We start from the raw sequence: 16,909 nt of genomic DNA, 5'->3' as shown, positions 1-16,909 counted from the left end.
GTGACTTAAATTCCAAAATGGTCTGTGCTTCCCACATGGCATTTATATGTACTCCCAAGGGCGTAAGTTCCTATAAAAAGGGGAATGCTTGTGTTTAACAGGACATTTACCAGTTGTTTTATATTCTTTTCTCCTCATTCTGGAACTTACGAGAGCATCTACGTTGGAGAAACACTGCGATGCTTTGTTTATCATCAACAACTGCAAGTAAATTAAGATGGTGCCTTGCAATAAAGAGCTGATACAGTTCAGTATTTTGTTCCTTGTCCACTTAATAACAGCGAGAGTTGGACCCACTACATAGGTTTGGTAAACACAGCAAATATGAGTGTCCATGTTGCAGAGATAAATGATCCATGTTGGTGAGACATTTATGCTGTAGCTAGTACTGTCAGGAATTGTTCTGAAATTGTAAAGATCATTTTCATGGATTTTGTCACTCCGACTGTTATTGATTTTCTTGCTTCAGTTTGGAGATAAGAAATACAAAAGGTGAAGAACATCATTCAAAATCAGAATCTAATAATAATTCATAATAATCTATTATTGGTTGTTAATTTCCACATATCATAAGGTGTTTGTGCAACTTCCCAACTCAGATAATCCTTGTGAATCTTCAATTAATTTTCCATCCTCACCAGGACTTTCCAGGCCCGTGCACAAGCTGTGCTCTCTTATCAGACTCATAGCAGAAGTGAAGGCGTACCTGCGCTGCTGGCGCTGCTCTCCACACGGGGTCGTTTGTTTTGCTGACCCTGCTCCTCCTTGGCCTCGGACTCGTCTTTCTGACTCTCGCTGCCGCTCCTGCTCTCATCAAGCTTCCTCTTAGGGAACATCTTCCTCGCTGCACACATCAGGACAGGCATTAAATTAAAAAGGAGCAGGGTAGGGGGAAAAAAAAGGAAGTGAGAGGCATCCCAACTGAAATCACGCCGTGATCAAACAGAAAGAGGATGTGGAGATGAAAACAGGACGAGTCTGCTCTCTTACCGCAGATGTAGGGCAACGGAAAAAAAGAGAATCAAAGATACGTACTTTGCTAATGAAAACACTAATTCCATCCTGAAAGATATTATGCAGCACAGCAGCTTAAGGTTCCAGTGTAATTTCCTCTGTAATTTTATGCAGCGGTGGTGCTCCAGGGTAATTTTAGTTTTGGTTCCACATCCGCAGCTGTTTTGGTCCTTGTTAGGGTTCTAGCACAGGTAGCACCGCTGATGTTTTTCTTCTAGATATTATAATGAAAGCATTAACCCAGGACATTAAGAATGCAATTTCTGGTCAAATTAGAATTGCTTTAATGTGATGTTTTCTCCAGTGGTGATGGTGGCAGGGCTCTGACTGTGGCAACGCACCACTGCTGAAAGCAAACACTGCAGTCATCAAACACAAAGAGAATGGGGATGATGAAAAGAGAATGAGCCGCTTCCCTGCTGCAAAAGTAGGATGAAGGAAACAAAGTGAGAAAAGGAGTTTCTCCCCAAATGAAAACAAAGCTGCGATACTAGAAATCTGTGTAGCACTAAGTAGCTTAAATTCTCTATTCAAATCCTACATTCCTGGTGTGACATGAAAAGTACAGAGAGTACAAAGAGCCACTTAAAATCACTTGGTGATTCTATTTTATGTTAAATGCGGATAGTAACACATGCATCGTATTTAAAATTCACAGATAATGAACATGTGTGGCAGGAAAACAGCCGAAGCAGCATTCTTCCACTCTTATCCTGCACGTGTGAAATGTTAAAGCCGTCATGTACACACTGCATGATTATCACTACATGTTCATGTTTTGGGGTTTTTTCCCAAGAAAGTTAGCAAAGCCCACAAACCAGAAAGGCACCAAATAAAGATCGACAATCAGCTCCAATAATAACACGACTTGCTCTGCTGGTTTCATTAAAGCTCAGTCAGCAGAAATGATACATCGCAATGATACAACGCAGCAATAATAACATTATCACAATGCAAACACATGCAGAAAAATAATAATATAGGCTTGATGGGTGTGTGGTCGTGGTTCAGCAGATGAAATAAATGACAATGCAACAAAATCTAGTCCACAGGTTGTCAGTCTTCAGGTTGAGACCCTTCCCAAGAGTCGAGTGATAAATGATACAAGAGAGTGGAAAGTGTACTTAGCTGTGTCTGGTGAACAAACCTCTCATGCATTCAGCTCGTGATAAATGTCTTGTTTTTCCCCTCATTGTAAAATAATGAGTATTTGGAGCCATTAGGCCCCTGCTAATAAGTAATCAAGTAAAATAGCTCGAGGCAAAAAAACTATCAATCCTCAGCTGGTGTCAAAGTTCGAGAATTGCTGCAACTTCGGAGGAAAAGTTGAGAACCACACATTTAGAGTCAAGTGGAAAACACACAGAAAGAACAGATCAAATCTGAACTGATACTGACCAGTCTTGCGCTTAACAATCCCAGAGGGGGAGATGGAGTTTGGTGTGCCGGGGGTACCAGGTGAAGCTGAAGAGGCCGGGGTGGCCGGAGTGGCTGGAGTGGCGGGGGTCACAGGGGTGGCTGGGGCCGATGGAGGAGACATAGGGGTTGGAACTGCCTTGAAGACATCATCCTTCTGGGGAAAAAAAAGACAAGTAGAGCTGGTTTTGGTAATCATTATGACTGTGAGAGGCAGAGTAAACAAAAGTTTTAGTGGCTAGAATCACTGCAGATCGCAGTTTTGAGTAGAGGTTAAATTCTTTTTTTTAAATTACATCAACATTTTGACTGTTTCCATCTGCAGCTAACACTGAAATGCCACAAAGTGATAATAACACTTGTCCAGCTGTCCAAAAAAAATATGATCTGGATCACTGCGGACTGTTTGTGTGACTCATCCTCAATGTGGCATCCTCTGCTAAGTCAAATAAGAGTAGTCACGTTTTAAATTTGATATAAATGGAAAAAAAGAGGGAGAATTTGTTTGTTTGACTTATATAAGAAGCAAAACAACAGCCTGTCAACGTGGAGGAGCAGCAAACAAAATACAGAAAAGCAGAAACCTCGACAAAATCTACAAGGTAAGGCATCTCAGCAAGTGTTGGAAAACAACACTGCAAAGTCTGAATGACACACACCTCCATCAGTGAAGAAACAAGTTTGTTGTTCAATGAAGCGCAACGTTTGTGGAGGGCTGCTAGGCAGAAAAGAAAAAAAAAAAAAAAAAAAATCAGAGGATGCAGGGAATGTTTTTGCAGGCAGGCCGCTGCTAAAAGTCAGCGTTGAGGCCTGCAAATGTCTCAACAGTCCCAATTAATCATCATTGGAAGGTTGTTCTTGCATGAACTAAAATATCCACAATCTGTTAATAGCTATGCGGCTCCCCCTGAGCACTATGACAAAGGCTGGATAATATACATAGCTTGAGCTGAGGGGGTCATAACTCCGGCATCACTGATGAGGATGACCCTGATGAAGGTTACATGCAGAAACGTGTTGGCGGGTCTCACAATGACATTGTTCTTCATACCAGCGATTCCCAACCATGGGTACATACAACCCAGGGGTGCATGGGAAGATTAAAAACAACTAAAACAGCTAATTGAAAAATACATTTGGCAAAAATATAGATCCACATATTTGTGTTTAAGCTAAAAATAATGCTGATTTTTAGTGTATTTATTTTTTACACAATTGCCGATAAACCACTATAGAATACCTCTCCCACTAACATACAGTAGGTAAGATGGATAAATGGCGCCATTTCTGCCACTCAAAGTAGTAGTAGTAGTACAATGCAAACCTTACCAACACTGAAATAAAGTAAGCATCAACATCTACCTGATCACCTACTTACATGACAAATATTGTAACAGTGTCCACTTCTATATAACTAATACTGTTTAACAACATCTATTTTAAAATCCATTGGTAGCTCTCATGAAGGGTGACTTGGGCCTTTTTCCGAGCTTTTCTTGACAAAAAAAAAAAAAAAAGGTTGGCGAACACTGCCAAGCAAGTGTTACTGGAGTTCTGACCCCTTGAGATTACTTCCCTTCTCCAAGAACCTTTAATGTAAGTGAGGTTCCGCCGCAAATCTTAACCCAAATGTAGAGATTTCTAATGCTTTACACCTCTAAGTTACATTCTCTTTGCCTGGATCTAGAAACTTGTGATTAGGCCTTCAAGGTCTCGTCTCAGGGTTCGTACAGACATTACCAAAAGACTTTCAAGTACTTTTTCAAGCACTGTTTTTTCACTTTACTCAAAGCCACTAATTAATTTTCAAATATAATTTTTAATTAAACATAAATAAATGATGTGATCGATGTCTCTCTTTTTAGAGAAGGGTTACTTATCACATTCTTTATAGGCATCACTGAATGGCATGAGAGCTATGATGCTTATGCTACTGCACTGCACCAGATTCTTGTGCTTTGAAAAGTTCCACTTCAGAGAAAGTTTCAGAGGAAAAGCGTCAAAATAAACAAACTCCGAGAGCGATGTCCCCCTGACTGCCTGCACACGTCACAAGAGGAGAGGGACAGACCCCACTGCAGATGGCGAATATCAGACAGAACTGTCAACTTGTTACAAAAAGAAGTCCACGCTATGAGGAACAGAAAAATCATTTCTAAAATACAACAATTTACAGCATAAGAAAACGATGCCAGCTGTAACTTAAGTTTCAATTTGTGTTTTCTGTGGTGCCATTAGGGAAAACAAATTGCAGTGAAAAGCTGGTTTATTATGATAAGTTATGTTAAGCTGTACCATGCCAACATAGGCCTTCTGGTTTTGCCAGGACTTAACGAGTGTAGCTGAGTAAAAATGAGCTACAATGTTGAGCAGGACGTTATAAATGCGAATAAGAAAGGAGAGCATGCTGGGGTCAGTGACGTGTCAGAACTGAGAAAAGACAAAGGTTAACAAATTTCTAATTGTGAGCAATTTCATTATAATGACTCAATGAACAAAAGAAAAGACTGCAGAATGTGGTTCATTTAAATTTCAAGGACTTTTTAAGCACTTTGTTAAAAAAGGGGCTTAACAAGGCCTTCAAGGACCTTGCGCGAACCCTGTCCTCTATTTGTAGTTACTGACCCGGAACATTTTGCAATTATGCCGTCCCCTACTTGTGATAGACGTCTGTGTGACATTTTATAGACAAAAAAATTAATCAGTGATGAAAATAATCATTACTTGCTGCCCTACATTTATCCCCGGTGGAGGTGCTCTATGGCCAACGCTGCAGGAGTGCAGGTATTAGTACCTCGTCACAAAACATTTTCAATAATTGGAACCACATGAAAGTGATGCGGGGTGGGTCACGCTGACAAACACCACGAATCCATCACATTCTCTTCACCCAAAAGAACACATAATGAATAATTACGGACATATTACCAACAAAATGAACGGGGCAGTTAAGAGAAGTGTTTATCAAACAACAGGTGGTTGAGTGACAGCCAAAGCCAATAATCAGGTCTTTTCATTATGTGGCTTATTGACAAATGCATTCAACATGGTGATTCACCATACAATTACTGTGTCTTTGTGCAACAGTGTTTTTTCCCCACCACTGAATAAACAACAGGCACTGAAACGCCCACACCAGCTCTAACAGTCTTATTAGATTCAGCTTGTGTGGGTTCAAGGTAGATTTAGAACATTTAATGATTACATAAAAGTTTCAGTGACTTTCAGACTGTACAACAACAGGGGAAGCCAAGAGGTCACTCACCTCCTATATGTATAACATCAGATATCCATTATATAACAGTATGTTTGCACAATGAACACTTTCCAACATGTATTGCAACCCTGGATTTATCTAGACATTACCTGGAGAAGTTGTATGTGAGAATCCAAGTGTCCAAATCAGCTGGACCAGACATTTCACAGACTTCACCCTACTAGCATCCTAATACAAAGTCCATGTGATGCTGATTGCGTCCATGTGTGAACAGAACAGGTCAATCTACAGCGAATTCAAAGCAAGCAAGTGGGCATATTAATGATGTTTTCATCATGTGACTGTCGCAAATGCAGAAGAATACTAACATCCAAGGGTGAAGAAGAGGGGTCTTTTACATGAAGATGCAAAGGAAAATGTCTAACAAGAGGGAACTATGCTGGTAACAACAGACGATGAGACCGTCAGACAAAGTCAAGAAAAGGCTAGAGACTCGGTTGTTTGTATGACAAAATGACGAGCCAGCTACATAAACAAAATCCTGCAATTTCCGCAGCATAGTGTTTGCGTCATGTCCTGCCTCCTGCAAGCCTCACAAAACCAAACGGAGTATTTCCGGACAGTGAGAAAGCGTCTGACAAGGATGACCTGATGTGTGCCACATGTGTAAAAGAGCAACTCCAGCTTATATCCAGAGTCCATATGAGAAAAAAGCTAATGACATCCCATCAATCTGTTCTCGCACAATGTCGCAGAAATTCTAGTTGTGCGTTTGATTTAATGATTCAAAGAGACTCTGATGTCCACATTAGGAAAAGTAAATCGCCTTTACCTTTTCTATTTTACCATGCGCTTCTTTGTCTCCTTGTCCCTTGGTAAGAATTTGCTCTTTGACGACCGGAGCCTCCTCATCGTCGCTGTCCAGGATCTGACGGCTGCGTTTGGCAACCTTCTTGATGGGCGAATCAGCCTCCTGGACACCGTTCTGCACCTTGAGGGGGCTTTTGACAGGCCTAGGAGACAAGCATAGACACACAGTTAAGGCACCATGTAATTTAAATACATTAAAGCCATAAGCCTCATTCATATGGTGCTGCTGAAAAGCACAGCCACAAAATGCTATATTAAGTATTCTAGAGAAGATTGAGTCAACAGCGAAAGCGGTATAATACAGCCGAGACGTATAAAATCAAGGCAGGAGTCATAAAAGGGAGGTCAAAGCAATGATGAAAAGATCATTACATAAAGAGTATTAAAGAGGGTTTTAAGACTTTAAAGATGATACAGTCTGGAGATAATGAACGCTATCATCAAAGCAGCTCGGAGATCAGAAACAGAAGTTATCATCTCTTTAGATTAACTACTACAAAAAGTTTTACCAAGCAACAAAGATCTATGATTTGCAGTGATTCAAAAATAATTGCTCACATTAAAGCTGTCGGTGGAGCTTCAACATGAAAAAGGTGTGTTTCAAAATTAAGCTGATGCGCTGATATGGTTTATGGATGTGTGAGATAGTCTTCCCACCCATATTTGGCCGTTCTGTCTTGGCACAAATGCAGGTACTTTTTAAGTGTTTACAGAGACAATGATATCTCTGCTGTTTTGCTAATCTGACACAAGTAATAAGAGGCGTAATCCTTCCTTCCACAAAGAGTTCTCAGTTCCTCAAATATGAGCAAGTATAAACAAAACAACATAATCAATGGGTTCAGTCGTGAAGGGAAATCTGTATCAGAGTGGCAGCAGCTGCATATCCAATGCACACAGACAGGATCTCATCTGACAGCAACTTTCACTGCTACAGGATGGAGCTCTCAGGATGTGCATCTCTCCATCACATGGGTGTAGCAAACAAACCCTTGCACGACAATAACCTCCCATTATATGTGACTGGAAAGAAAATCTTACTTTTTCAGCGGTTCATCTGCTGATTTCTTCTGAACATCCTTGTCCTTGCACTTGGGCTGAAAAAAGGATCTGATGATGGAAGAGGAACAATTGAAGCCAGATAGGTGTTAGCATGCTTATAGTCAGTGTAAACTAAAGTAATAATAAAACAGTGTTTTTTGCCAATGAGTGTGTAACTGTGTGTGTAACTTTGGGTTAGCAGGCTTCGAGTTAAAGAGCAGTTAGTACGTTACTGAGGAAACGTTAAGTGCGTCACGTTAGCTAATTGCTATCTTGCTAACTTAACTTAGCAGTTAGCTAGCCTCGTGTAGCTAGTAATGTGTTGCATTTTCACCTGTCTCTTCTTAAAGTTGTTTCTTGTGTCAAAACAAATACGCTAACGGTTCTGGTTTATCTCACAGACACAGCAACGTTGCATACACACGACAAGAGTTTCTGTATCCTCTGCAAGAACAAAAAAAGTGAACCCTACCAAAACAGACGCTGCAGACTAATTTATGCTACCGCTAATTCACAGACAATGCACCTAACACTCATGCAGCAAAGGCTACACTCCTGTAGACACTTTAAAACCGCCAAACACAACTCTCAACACACTTAACTAGCCCGTAGGTTAGTTATTGCTACTACAGATTCAAGCTAACGCTCGCACCAAGAGCAAGCTAAACAGAAACCACTCCTCGATATCAGCTTCATACTCACGCGATGCTCCGCTGCATGTTGCCTTCAAACTCTTATTTCACCTGAGTTAGACACTAAATTAAGACTTATGGTAAAACTACAGCACAGAGTCCAACATACACACACGAAAACACCAACTCCCGCGCTACAGACAGACGAAATACTTAAAATATTCGGCGCCAAAATGACATCTCAGCCGAAGATCGTCTAAATAACAAGTGGAGTCACTCGTTAGCGTTTTCCGCACTGCAAACTTAGCGATGAGATTAAAAGATTTCCATTTGGATTTTTGTCTAGTGTTGCTAGATTGTCTTAGTACAGTAAAATAAGGGGAAGTAAAACTTATTAGCTTCGACAAATAGTGTCAAATAGCATACAGAATTGTACATAAGGAAGATCATTATATTAAGTGTGTGTAATGGAAGATAGCATAGTGATATGAAGGATGTGGTGCACAAAAAGTCGTGGTAAAACCTAAAATAGCCTACAAAAATATGGATGTGTTAAGATATAAATATGTTTATTTGAAAGAAAAAGATCTGACTTTAACAACAAACGTGTAAAAGTAAACCATATTTTGCAATTTTCACAGTACAAACTTCGATTTAGGATACCCGGAAATATCAACAGAGTGACACCTCCTTATTTTTTTACACATCTCAGCTTCGACTCTCCCGGGAAAAGCTGTGTTGTTAAAAGTTTTGGAGGTATCAAAGATGCTACCGCCCCCTGCTGCGCCGGAGGGTTCACCACAGACACCAGCGGCTGGTCCTGATGCTGCAAAGAAGACATGAAAGCTCCTTTCATGAAAATTTCACAGTGCCTTTTTGAATGCATCATTTATGCAACTCTTATTATTTTCATGAAGCAGGAGAGCGAATGCAAGACAAACAGCTGAATAATGTAAGTTGAGTGCACTGCTTTATTTACTCAAACGCAAGTACCATGTCGTTAATTGTGTACAAGAGCAGTTCCCCTACTGTGCTGTGACAGAAGAAAACTGGCCTCCGCAGTATTTTTATCAAAAAAAAGAAAACACACACATAAACACACATCATGGTCCAAGTTTATAAATAAAATGAATAATAAACTACTGTACAATGAGCTAAAAAAAAGAGTGTATTTGAGAGATTTGAGGAGGCAGTGCAGTCCATCTGTTGTAGTTTATTCCTCTTCCTCACTGTCTCTCCCCCATCTGTGCAACACTCCCCGCTGTCCTCTCCTCTCCTTGACTATCAGTCTGCTTCGCTCCTCCAAACAGGCTCCGACTGTTGTGGTTAAGATGCCACCCTGCAGGGCTCTTGTGTGGCCAGCCGTTGGCGCTGACGTGGAGGGCCAATGGGAGAGGTGGGAGGCCTGACTCCCTCAGGTTGGCTCCCGGGCGAGCAGGGGCGGAGATGAAGGGGAAGTGGCCGTGGAGAGCCCGGGGCGTCGGGAGGGGCTTAGGGAGGCAGCACGGGAGCAAGAAGGGGTGAGGCACAGGCTGGACTGCTGTCAGGAAACACAAAGAGAGTTGTGTCAGAAGGATTGGTCCCCAAAGACGACAGGAGCTCCGACACATATCAGTTTATTCACAGCCATACATTCATATGACAAACCTATTTTCCAGACAGAACTTAAGGCACTGAACAGGCTTTAAGGTCACAGCAGAATGGAAACTGTCTCTACACATATATATATATATTATGGCAAAGTAATACAATTGTAAAAAGAAGTTGAAAGCATGAGGGTTCATTCTTGACCTCGATAGTTTGACAAAAGAGAAAGAGCTTAACTCAAGCTTCACCTTGAAGCTTTTTCTTAAGGTTTAAACTTTGCTACTGTCATGGCAACTGAACAAACGCTCTGCAGAGGAAGACTGTGAAACTGGTTCGAAAGCACAAATAAGGGGACTTTGAGTTAAGATTTTTTTTGTCAAAAGACAAAACATTTTAATGGTACAGTAGTACATGTAGTATTTAATTGGGGGGATTCCTACCATTGACTCAACAAATATTAAATAATACACCTACAGTTTTACAATTTTCAAGGTGTGGAGAAGGTTTTTTTTTTGGTGTTGACTCTTAAAAAAATATCACAGAATTTATTCATTTTAAAAACCACTGGAATTTGTCTTCGAGGTCAAGCTTGAACTGCATCCTTGCATTATTTCCAGCCACACACTTCATGTTCCGCCTTGAAATAGAAAGAATTTTACATGTAAGACACGGTGTAAAAGCAAGTTCCTCGTGCCTTGAACTAAAAGAAACTTCAGCTTACGATATCAGCACACAGGCTTTTAAGTGAAACCTAACTGTATGAATATGAAGAAGGATAAAGATGTGATATAAGGTGGATGAAAAGCATTCTGATCTCCAGCTAATACTTCATAAAGACACTAAAAGAACAACAATGAGCTGCTCCAATAACAAGTACTGTCTGTGCAGCAAAAGCTTTATTCATCTTTTTCCTCGGAGCCACAGAGCCCCATTGTTGTCCCAACACTACTAAAAACACATCAGTGAGGCACACTGTTGCACAGGGTGAAACATCCCCCCATTAACGGGAACATAAATACATACTGTTGCTGTAAAGACTCACTTGAAAACTAAATGTGTATCAATCCGCGACTAAAAATAGTCCCCCAAAAATATACAATTTCCTTCTGCTTGAGTGACGTTTGCTAAAAAACTACAGTGCACAGCTGTTTTGGGAAGTTATTGTGCATCAGTTTGTGTACACAGGTTTGTGTTATTCTTATCATTATTAGCAGAAGTATTTATAGAAACTCCATATTTATGATATTTTTGATTTTTCTTCATCAAAAATATTTTTATTTCTCCCTCTAGTGCTAATTTTATATAATTTTCTATTTTGTTTTATTCTACTCTAATTTAAATATTTAAATATTTGTTTATACATACTTTTTGTGTATGTAGTGTTGAGGGGGCTTCAACTGCATTTCATTGTGCAACCAATGACTATAAAGCCAAACCTTAAACTTCAGGAGACATTTTTTAGTATCACATCTTCTGTAGAAACACAGGGCTCGGAGCAGAGAGCCACAGTAAGGACCAACATATTGGTATTTTCGTGGGATTTGCTGACAATAAGAAAAGTACAGAACAACACCTAATCTTGTCGTTCTAAGATCCAGTGTCTGGGTTTTTTTTCCCCCGAGCAAAAACACTTTGGTGCTCGCCTTCACTCTCAGTCTACAGCCAGAATAAACACAGGGACAATAAAAACAGGATGAATGCCTTTGCCAATATTAGCAGACACGCTGCGAGCCATGTTTGGGCCCTGTAGACGCGCCTGCTGCTGCACAGGGGAATCACTTACGGCTGTGTTCTTACCTCTGTCCATCACCGACCCTGCTCCTCCACACAGAGGTAGACTGCTGTCAGCGGGGGGGAGAGGAAAGGGAAGAGGGCCGCCCTGCAGCTGGAGGATGGATGAATGGAGGATGAGATGGGGGGGATGGTTGAAATGGAAACATGGGTCTTTTCATACAATACAGTCAGTGCACAAAACATCAGGAACACCAGGGATCTATTACTGACTTATTAGATACACTGCAGATCAAAGTTGATTTAGCTGAGAGGAGGAAGAGAGGTTAAACAAACACTTCAGGTAATGAAGACATTAATAAACCTGATAGCAATAAGGTGTTTCTGAAGTTTAGCACACTGGTGGCTTCATTTAGAATTGAAATATAATAAAAACTTAATTACAATAAATGATATTAAGAGTCTTATTCCAACCTGGGATTTCAATTTACTAAAACGAATGGTACATTTTTAAAATAGACTGCAATTCTACAGCGCTTTTCTACTTTAATTATAAATGATGGTGCTGTCTAAAGGACAGTAGGTAACCTAAGCCCTCAGCATGCCTGTGAATATGATAGAGCTGTAACACACTGACTCCCCTCCACATTCGAGGATCAGCCAGTCAGGCAGTTTTATATTAAATGATAAAGTTTCAGTAATGATTTCTATTCAAGTCAGCCGGTTTTATATTAAATGATAAAGTTGAAGTAATTGTTTCTATTAAAGTCGGCCCATTTCTACTGAATAATACTGTTAAGGTTATTATTTCTACTTAAAGTGTTTTTGGAATAAAACTCTTCTTAAAGGACGACACCCATGTTTTGGGAAACTGATCAAATTGCAGCTTATATGATGAGATATAAAACTACAGGTGCCTCCTAGAGACAAAAGAGTTGCTTTTTTTAATCATTTGAAATAAAAAGTAATGTAATTCAGAAGCTTTTCTAATAAACAGTGAAGTCCTTTAAGTCGTGAGATGAGATGTAAAGCCGTGGTGATGACCTGATGGCCGGGTGGTGGCGGCGGGTATCCTGGGTAGTTGACCAGGATGAGTTTGCTGAAGTTGAACTTGTAGGTGAATCTTTTCCCTTTGGTCTTGTGCAGGATGCGTTTATTGTAGTAGTATCTGGAAGTAAAATGTTTTCAGTGTAAGACTACATTCTGACTGTACTGGTGTGTGTGTGTGTGTGTGTGTGTGTGTGTGTGTAGATGTGTGCGTAGATGTGTGGGTGGGTGTGTTTACGCCAGGCTGTAAGAGTACAATATGTCTATGGTATACCCTCATGGTCCTGCAGGGCACTTCAGATGCTTCCCAAATGGCATGTGTTACATCTGTGGGCATTTTAAATTTTAAATTTTAATTTGACAACATATGTTGGCGAGGAGAACATTTTATTTACAGCAGCAGCCTGAGGGAGAAGCTGCACAGAGAGGGAGGATTACGCACATTCACAGTTAAAGCACTCTGTGTGTGTGAGTATGTGTGTGTGTGTGTGTGTGTCAGAATGAATATGTCGACTTGTGTCTAGCACCTGAGCGCCCGGCTGAGCTTGTCGTAGTTCATGTGTGGTTTGCCCTTCCTCTCCCCCCACAGCCTGGCCAGCCTCTCGGGGTCCCGGATGACGAACTCGCCCCACTCCCCTCCCCAGCCGATGGCCCCGCCCTCGCCACACCCCAGCAGCTCCAGCAGGAAGTGCCACAGCTGGACCTGTCTGGAGCCGGGCGACCATGCTGGCTTGTAGGCCCAGTCAGGGAAGAGCACTGCTGGAGAGACATGAGGAAGTCCTGTAAATGACTGGGAAGTCACTGATGTGCCACCTGAGGAGCTGAAGTAATGTGGTATTGATAAGCCTTGCTGGTAATTTCAATTATTAATTTGTGTGTCAGCTGAGTAGCTTGTCTCGGGGATTCATCAGCACTGTGTAGTTACGCACAGCCCAATCGCCAGAATAAATGTTGGAACTGTACATTTGTGCCAACTATGGATATGTCTTTACTTTCCAACAATGCTGTGGTTAAATGTTCAGGCACAAAATACATTTGGTTATCATTAGAAAAACACAATGTTTTGGCCTAAAATACAAGCTTTTGGTGGCACAATCGTCACTGGAAATGCCACCAATGTCTCTTGAACAGCGATCTACAGTTTGGCAGCTGTCTAGCTGCAGTGTCACACCATCCACCGTACCCTCCACCTCCCCATGCCACAGCCACTTGATATATATGTCATATACAGACAAGTGGAAGTTTGTAACTGAAGTATGTATGTAGTAGTTTCACTTGTCTGAATGTCTCCATCAGAGCAAACTATACATCAGTGCACTCTGATGAAGCTTTATGTCAAAACAGTGCCTTACTAAAAAGCTCCTATATAACCATGTGCTCCAGATTTCATCACTCCAGATCCTTCCTCTGATGTCCTGTCTGCACTGGCTTGAGCTCTTAGGAGGCTCATGTCATGTGCAAAGAGTCCTGCATCCTTATTCTACACCGATTGTTTATCTTATTCATTCACTTCTTAATTTGTCTGTACAACAATGTGTCACAATTGACAATTAATTGAGTGCTGACAAAACACGGGAAACACTCACCACTCTAGAGTTAGAATTTATATGCAAAACTTTATCTCGGGCCTGAGAGGACACAGAGTACGTGTAATTATTTCTTACATTATCTTTTCTCGTGATCATGAAGATTTGTTTTTCCTGTGAGCACAAACTCATCACTTCTTCATTATGAGAAAACAATTCGAGCTCATTATGTTGAGTTCACGATATAATTATTGTTACAAAGGTTTACATTTTCTCACAGCATAACAGATATCTGTAAATTCTTTGTTTAGACAAGACATTTATACACAAGTTCATGGAGCGTATGCACCTCACACCCTTGTCTTACTCAGTTAAGCTCATCAAACAAACCTGTTTAGACATTTTTGGCCATTCAGTGCATGTCAAGATTTGATACTTCACAACAGTAATAAGAGTAGAGGGTAACTAAGTACATTTACTGAGGTACTGTGCTAAAGTACAAATGTGAGGTACTTGAGTATTTCCATTGTATGCCACCTTATCCTTCTACTCCACTACATCTCAGAGGCAAATATTGTACCTTTTACTCCACAGCATTTGTCTGGCAACTTAAATTACCTTTCAGATTACTATTTTGCATCCCCTCCCTGCCCACTGAAAACCCTGTATTTCCAGATATGTTGATTTTGAATGTTTGTGATAAACTGAAAGATGAAGTGCCCCTTTATGTGTTTTAAAATTCTCTTACTTCTAAAGATAAACAAACTTTTAAAAACCCTATTTAAAAAAACAGGCTGTTTATTTAAGCTCATGAAATGTCAACTTTTTAAAGATACATTGCTCTCACAGGGAGCGACGCTACACACATTTGGTTCCCAACTGGTCCAGCCGCGGGGTCCAGATTTGTCCTTAGTCATTAGTTAAAGGTCCACACAGTCTAAAATATTCAACCTCATACTTGCGTTGGCCATGTCTCTGAGCTAGTTTGCTGTCTCTGTTGAGTATCTATCTGTTATTCATTCAATCTACAGCAGGAAAGAGCACTTCAAAATAAAAGCTCTGTGCTGTATTTTCATTGTACTTCAAAATAGAGTGTGTTTTTTACAAACTTCACACATTCACGGGTCACTTGCAGTCCATTCAGAATGGACTAATGACCCATTTTGGACCGCAACCCACCAGTCAGCAACCATACTTTTACTAGAGTAAGGCTCTGAGTGCAGGATTTTTACTGGTAGTGGAGTACACAGTGATTTTTAGTCTGAATGCTTCTTCCGCCACTAGCTTGGATCAGGGGCGGGGCTAGGGGGTGGCTACTTGGGCTCAAGCCACGGATGTTTTCTGAAAAGCCCCGAATGTGAATTTTACTTTGGGAAAAAAAAAAAGTCTTGTGAGTAACACGCAGTACCAGAGTCCAACAGAGAGGCAGCAGCTGCGGGAAAGTAGCCTGCGTACTGCGTAGCCTGCCTGGGCCTGCCCTGAAGTGTTTCCTTGTTGATTATTCTCCAGGGTAACATTTTCTTTCCATGACCGTGGGTGAAAGCGGAGCACTTCTGATTGTAACGGCGAGTACCCGGATGCTGAAGAAGAAAGAGAAAGACGAAAGACGAAAGACGAAAGAAGAATATGGATACTCGGAAGTTTTTTAATTCAAAGCCGGCGCCGAGAGTTGTTTCAGGTTAGTGAATCTTATCTGAAAGGTGACTGACGATGTTACTTTGCTGGTTTGCTAACGTTAGCTGGCTATACGTTGTGTTAAGACGAAAATGAAAGATAGCAAACTTGCAGCAAAAAACAAAAGCACCAATTTTTCGCGTGCACTGACACCCACGCATTTCATTCACCATCTGGGCTAAGCCCCAGATGTCCTACAGTCCTAAATCTGCCTCTGGCTAGGATCATATTATCTTTTATGTTGAAGTTAAAAAAAAAATTGAGTACCAAGAATAATTTTGTAATGTCAACAAAATTACTAATTTTGTGATCATGTGAAATAAACAAAATGTATTGATGTTCTCCGTAGTGGACACCACACCTTCAATTTTAGCTTGTGTAATTCAAAGTAAATTAAAATTCCTGTGATTCGCCACAGGGGGCGCCAAAGATGACCGTTCAAACAGCCCACCTACCAGCAGTGGTTCCTGATTGGTCAGGAGGTGGCCTGCATCATTTGTCAGGTATAACATGTTGTCTGTTGCTTTGTTTTTCAGGATTCTCTCTATTTTTATCATGCCATCGTGCCACGGGCTGACACACACACTGCAAAGCATGAATATATTATAACTCTTACATAAATATGAAAGCTCTCCCACATGAGTGACAACCCACGCACACCCACACGCATGTAACTGAGACGAATAAGGAGCATGAACACACTTACTTCTACTCCAGTAAGGCGATGAAAGGTGTCCTGCCGCAGAGCTGCAGCTGCACTGCATCTGAGAACACGCCGCAAAATAAAAACAGATGAAACCACTCAGTATCTTCATCACTGTGATCACCATTGGAGTGAAGTTAGAGAGGCGAGAGGGGGAGAAAAAAAGCAGCTTAAGAGAAATATTAATTAGCTGTCATGTGGTGTTAAATTAGCCATCACAACAGAGCGCAGATGTAACTGATTACAGCAACTTCTGCACTCAATATCACTTATAAAATTAAATCATCTCCACACGGATTAATGTAATGACAAATCTAAGCTTAGAACAAAGAGCCCAGACCTTCAGACTGCATCAATATCAACTTAATTGTAAATAAAAATAAGGTTTATTGATCCCTGTCAGCTCATAATATGCTTGAAATTACATTTACTCATTTAATAGCCAATTTGC

The 16,909-nt window shown here is 40.8% G+C and overlaps 2 protein-coding genes across 2 annotated transcripts in view; both read right to left on the bottom strand.

The window, feature by feature from the left end:
* lig1 (ligase I, DNA, ATP-dependent) overlaps positions 1-8,422 on the bottom strand; it is a 57,310-nt gene extending 48,888 nt beyond the window's left edge. Inside the window, exons 1-5 of the mRNA XM_049598598.1 lie at positions 8,261-8,422; positions 7,559-7,627; positions 6,480-6,660; positions 2,413-2,587; positions 707-844 (exon numbers count right to left, since the gene is read on the bottom strand). Of these exons, the coding sequence (XP_049454555.1) occupies positions 707-844; positions 2,413-2,587; positions 6,480-6,660; positions 7,559-7,627; positions 8,261-8,277 (580 nt within the window). The 5' untranslated portion in view covers positions 8,278-8,422. The remainder of the gene's footprint in view (positions 1-706; positions 845-2,412; positions 2,588-6,479; positions 6,661-7,558; positions 7,628-8,260) is intronic.
* A 752-nt stretch (positions 8,423-9,174) lies between these two features.
* On the bottom strand, positions 9,175-16,267 carry LOC125901988 (protein FEV). The gene is made up of 6 exons (XM_049598057.1): positions 16,211-16,267; positions 15,490-15,661; positions 13,083-13,311; positions 12,553-12,676; positions 11,575-11,662; positions 9,175-9,730 (listed from the first exon to the last, which is right to left on the bottom strand). Exons 1-6 carry the CDS (start codon positions 16,265-16,267, stop codon positions 9,417-9,419), a joined length of 984 nt encoding a protein of 327 aa, XP_049454014.1. The 3' UTR covers positions 9,175-9,416.
* Positions 16,268-16,909: the final 642 nt, after the last annotated feature.

The sequence above is a fragment of the Epinephelus fuscoguttatus genome, linkage group LG15 (assembly GCF_011397635.1).
Source record: "Epinephelus fuscoguttatus linkage group LG15, E.fuscoguttatus.final_Chr_v1".
NCBI classification, from domain to species: domain Eukaryota; kingdom Metazoa; phylum Chordata; class Actinopteri; order Perciformes; family Serranidae; genus Epinephelus; species Epinephelus fuscoguttatus.
Note: the sequence above shows the minus strand (reverse complement) of the source record. Positions and strands in the feature narration are given on the sequence as shown.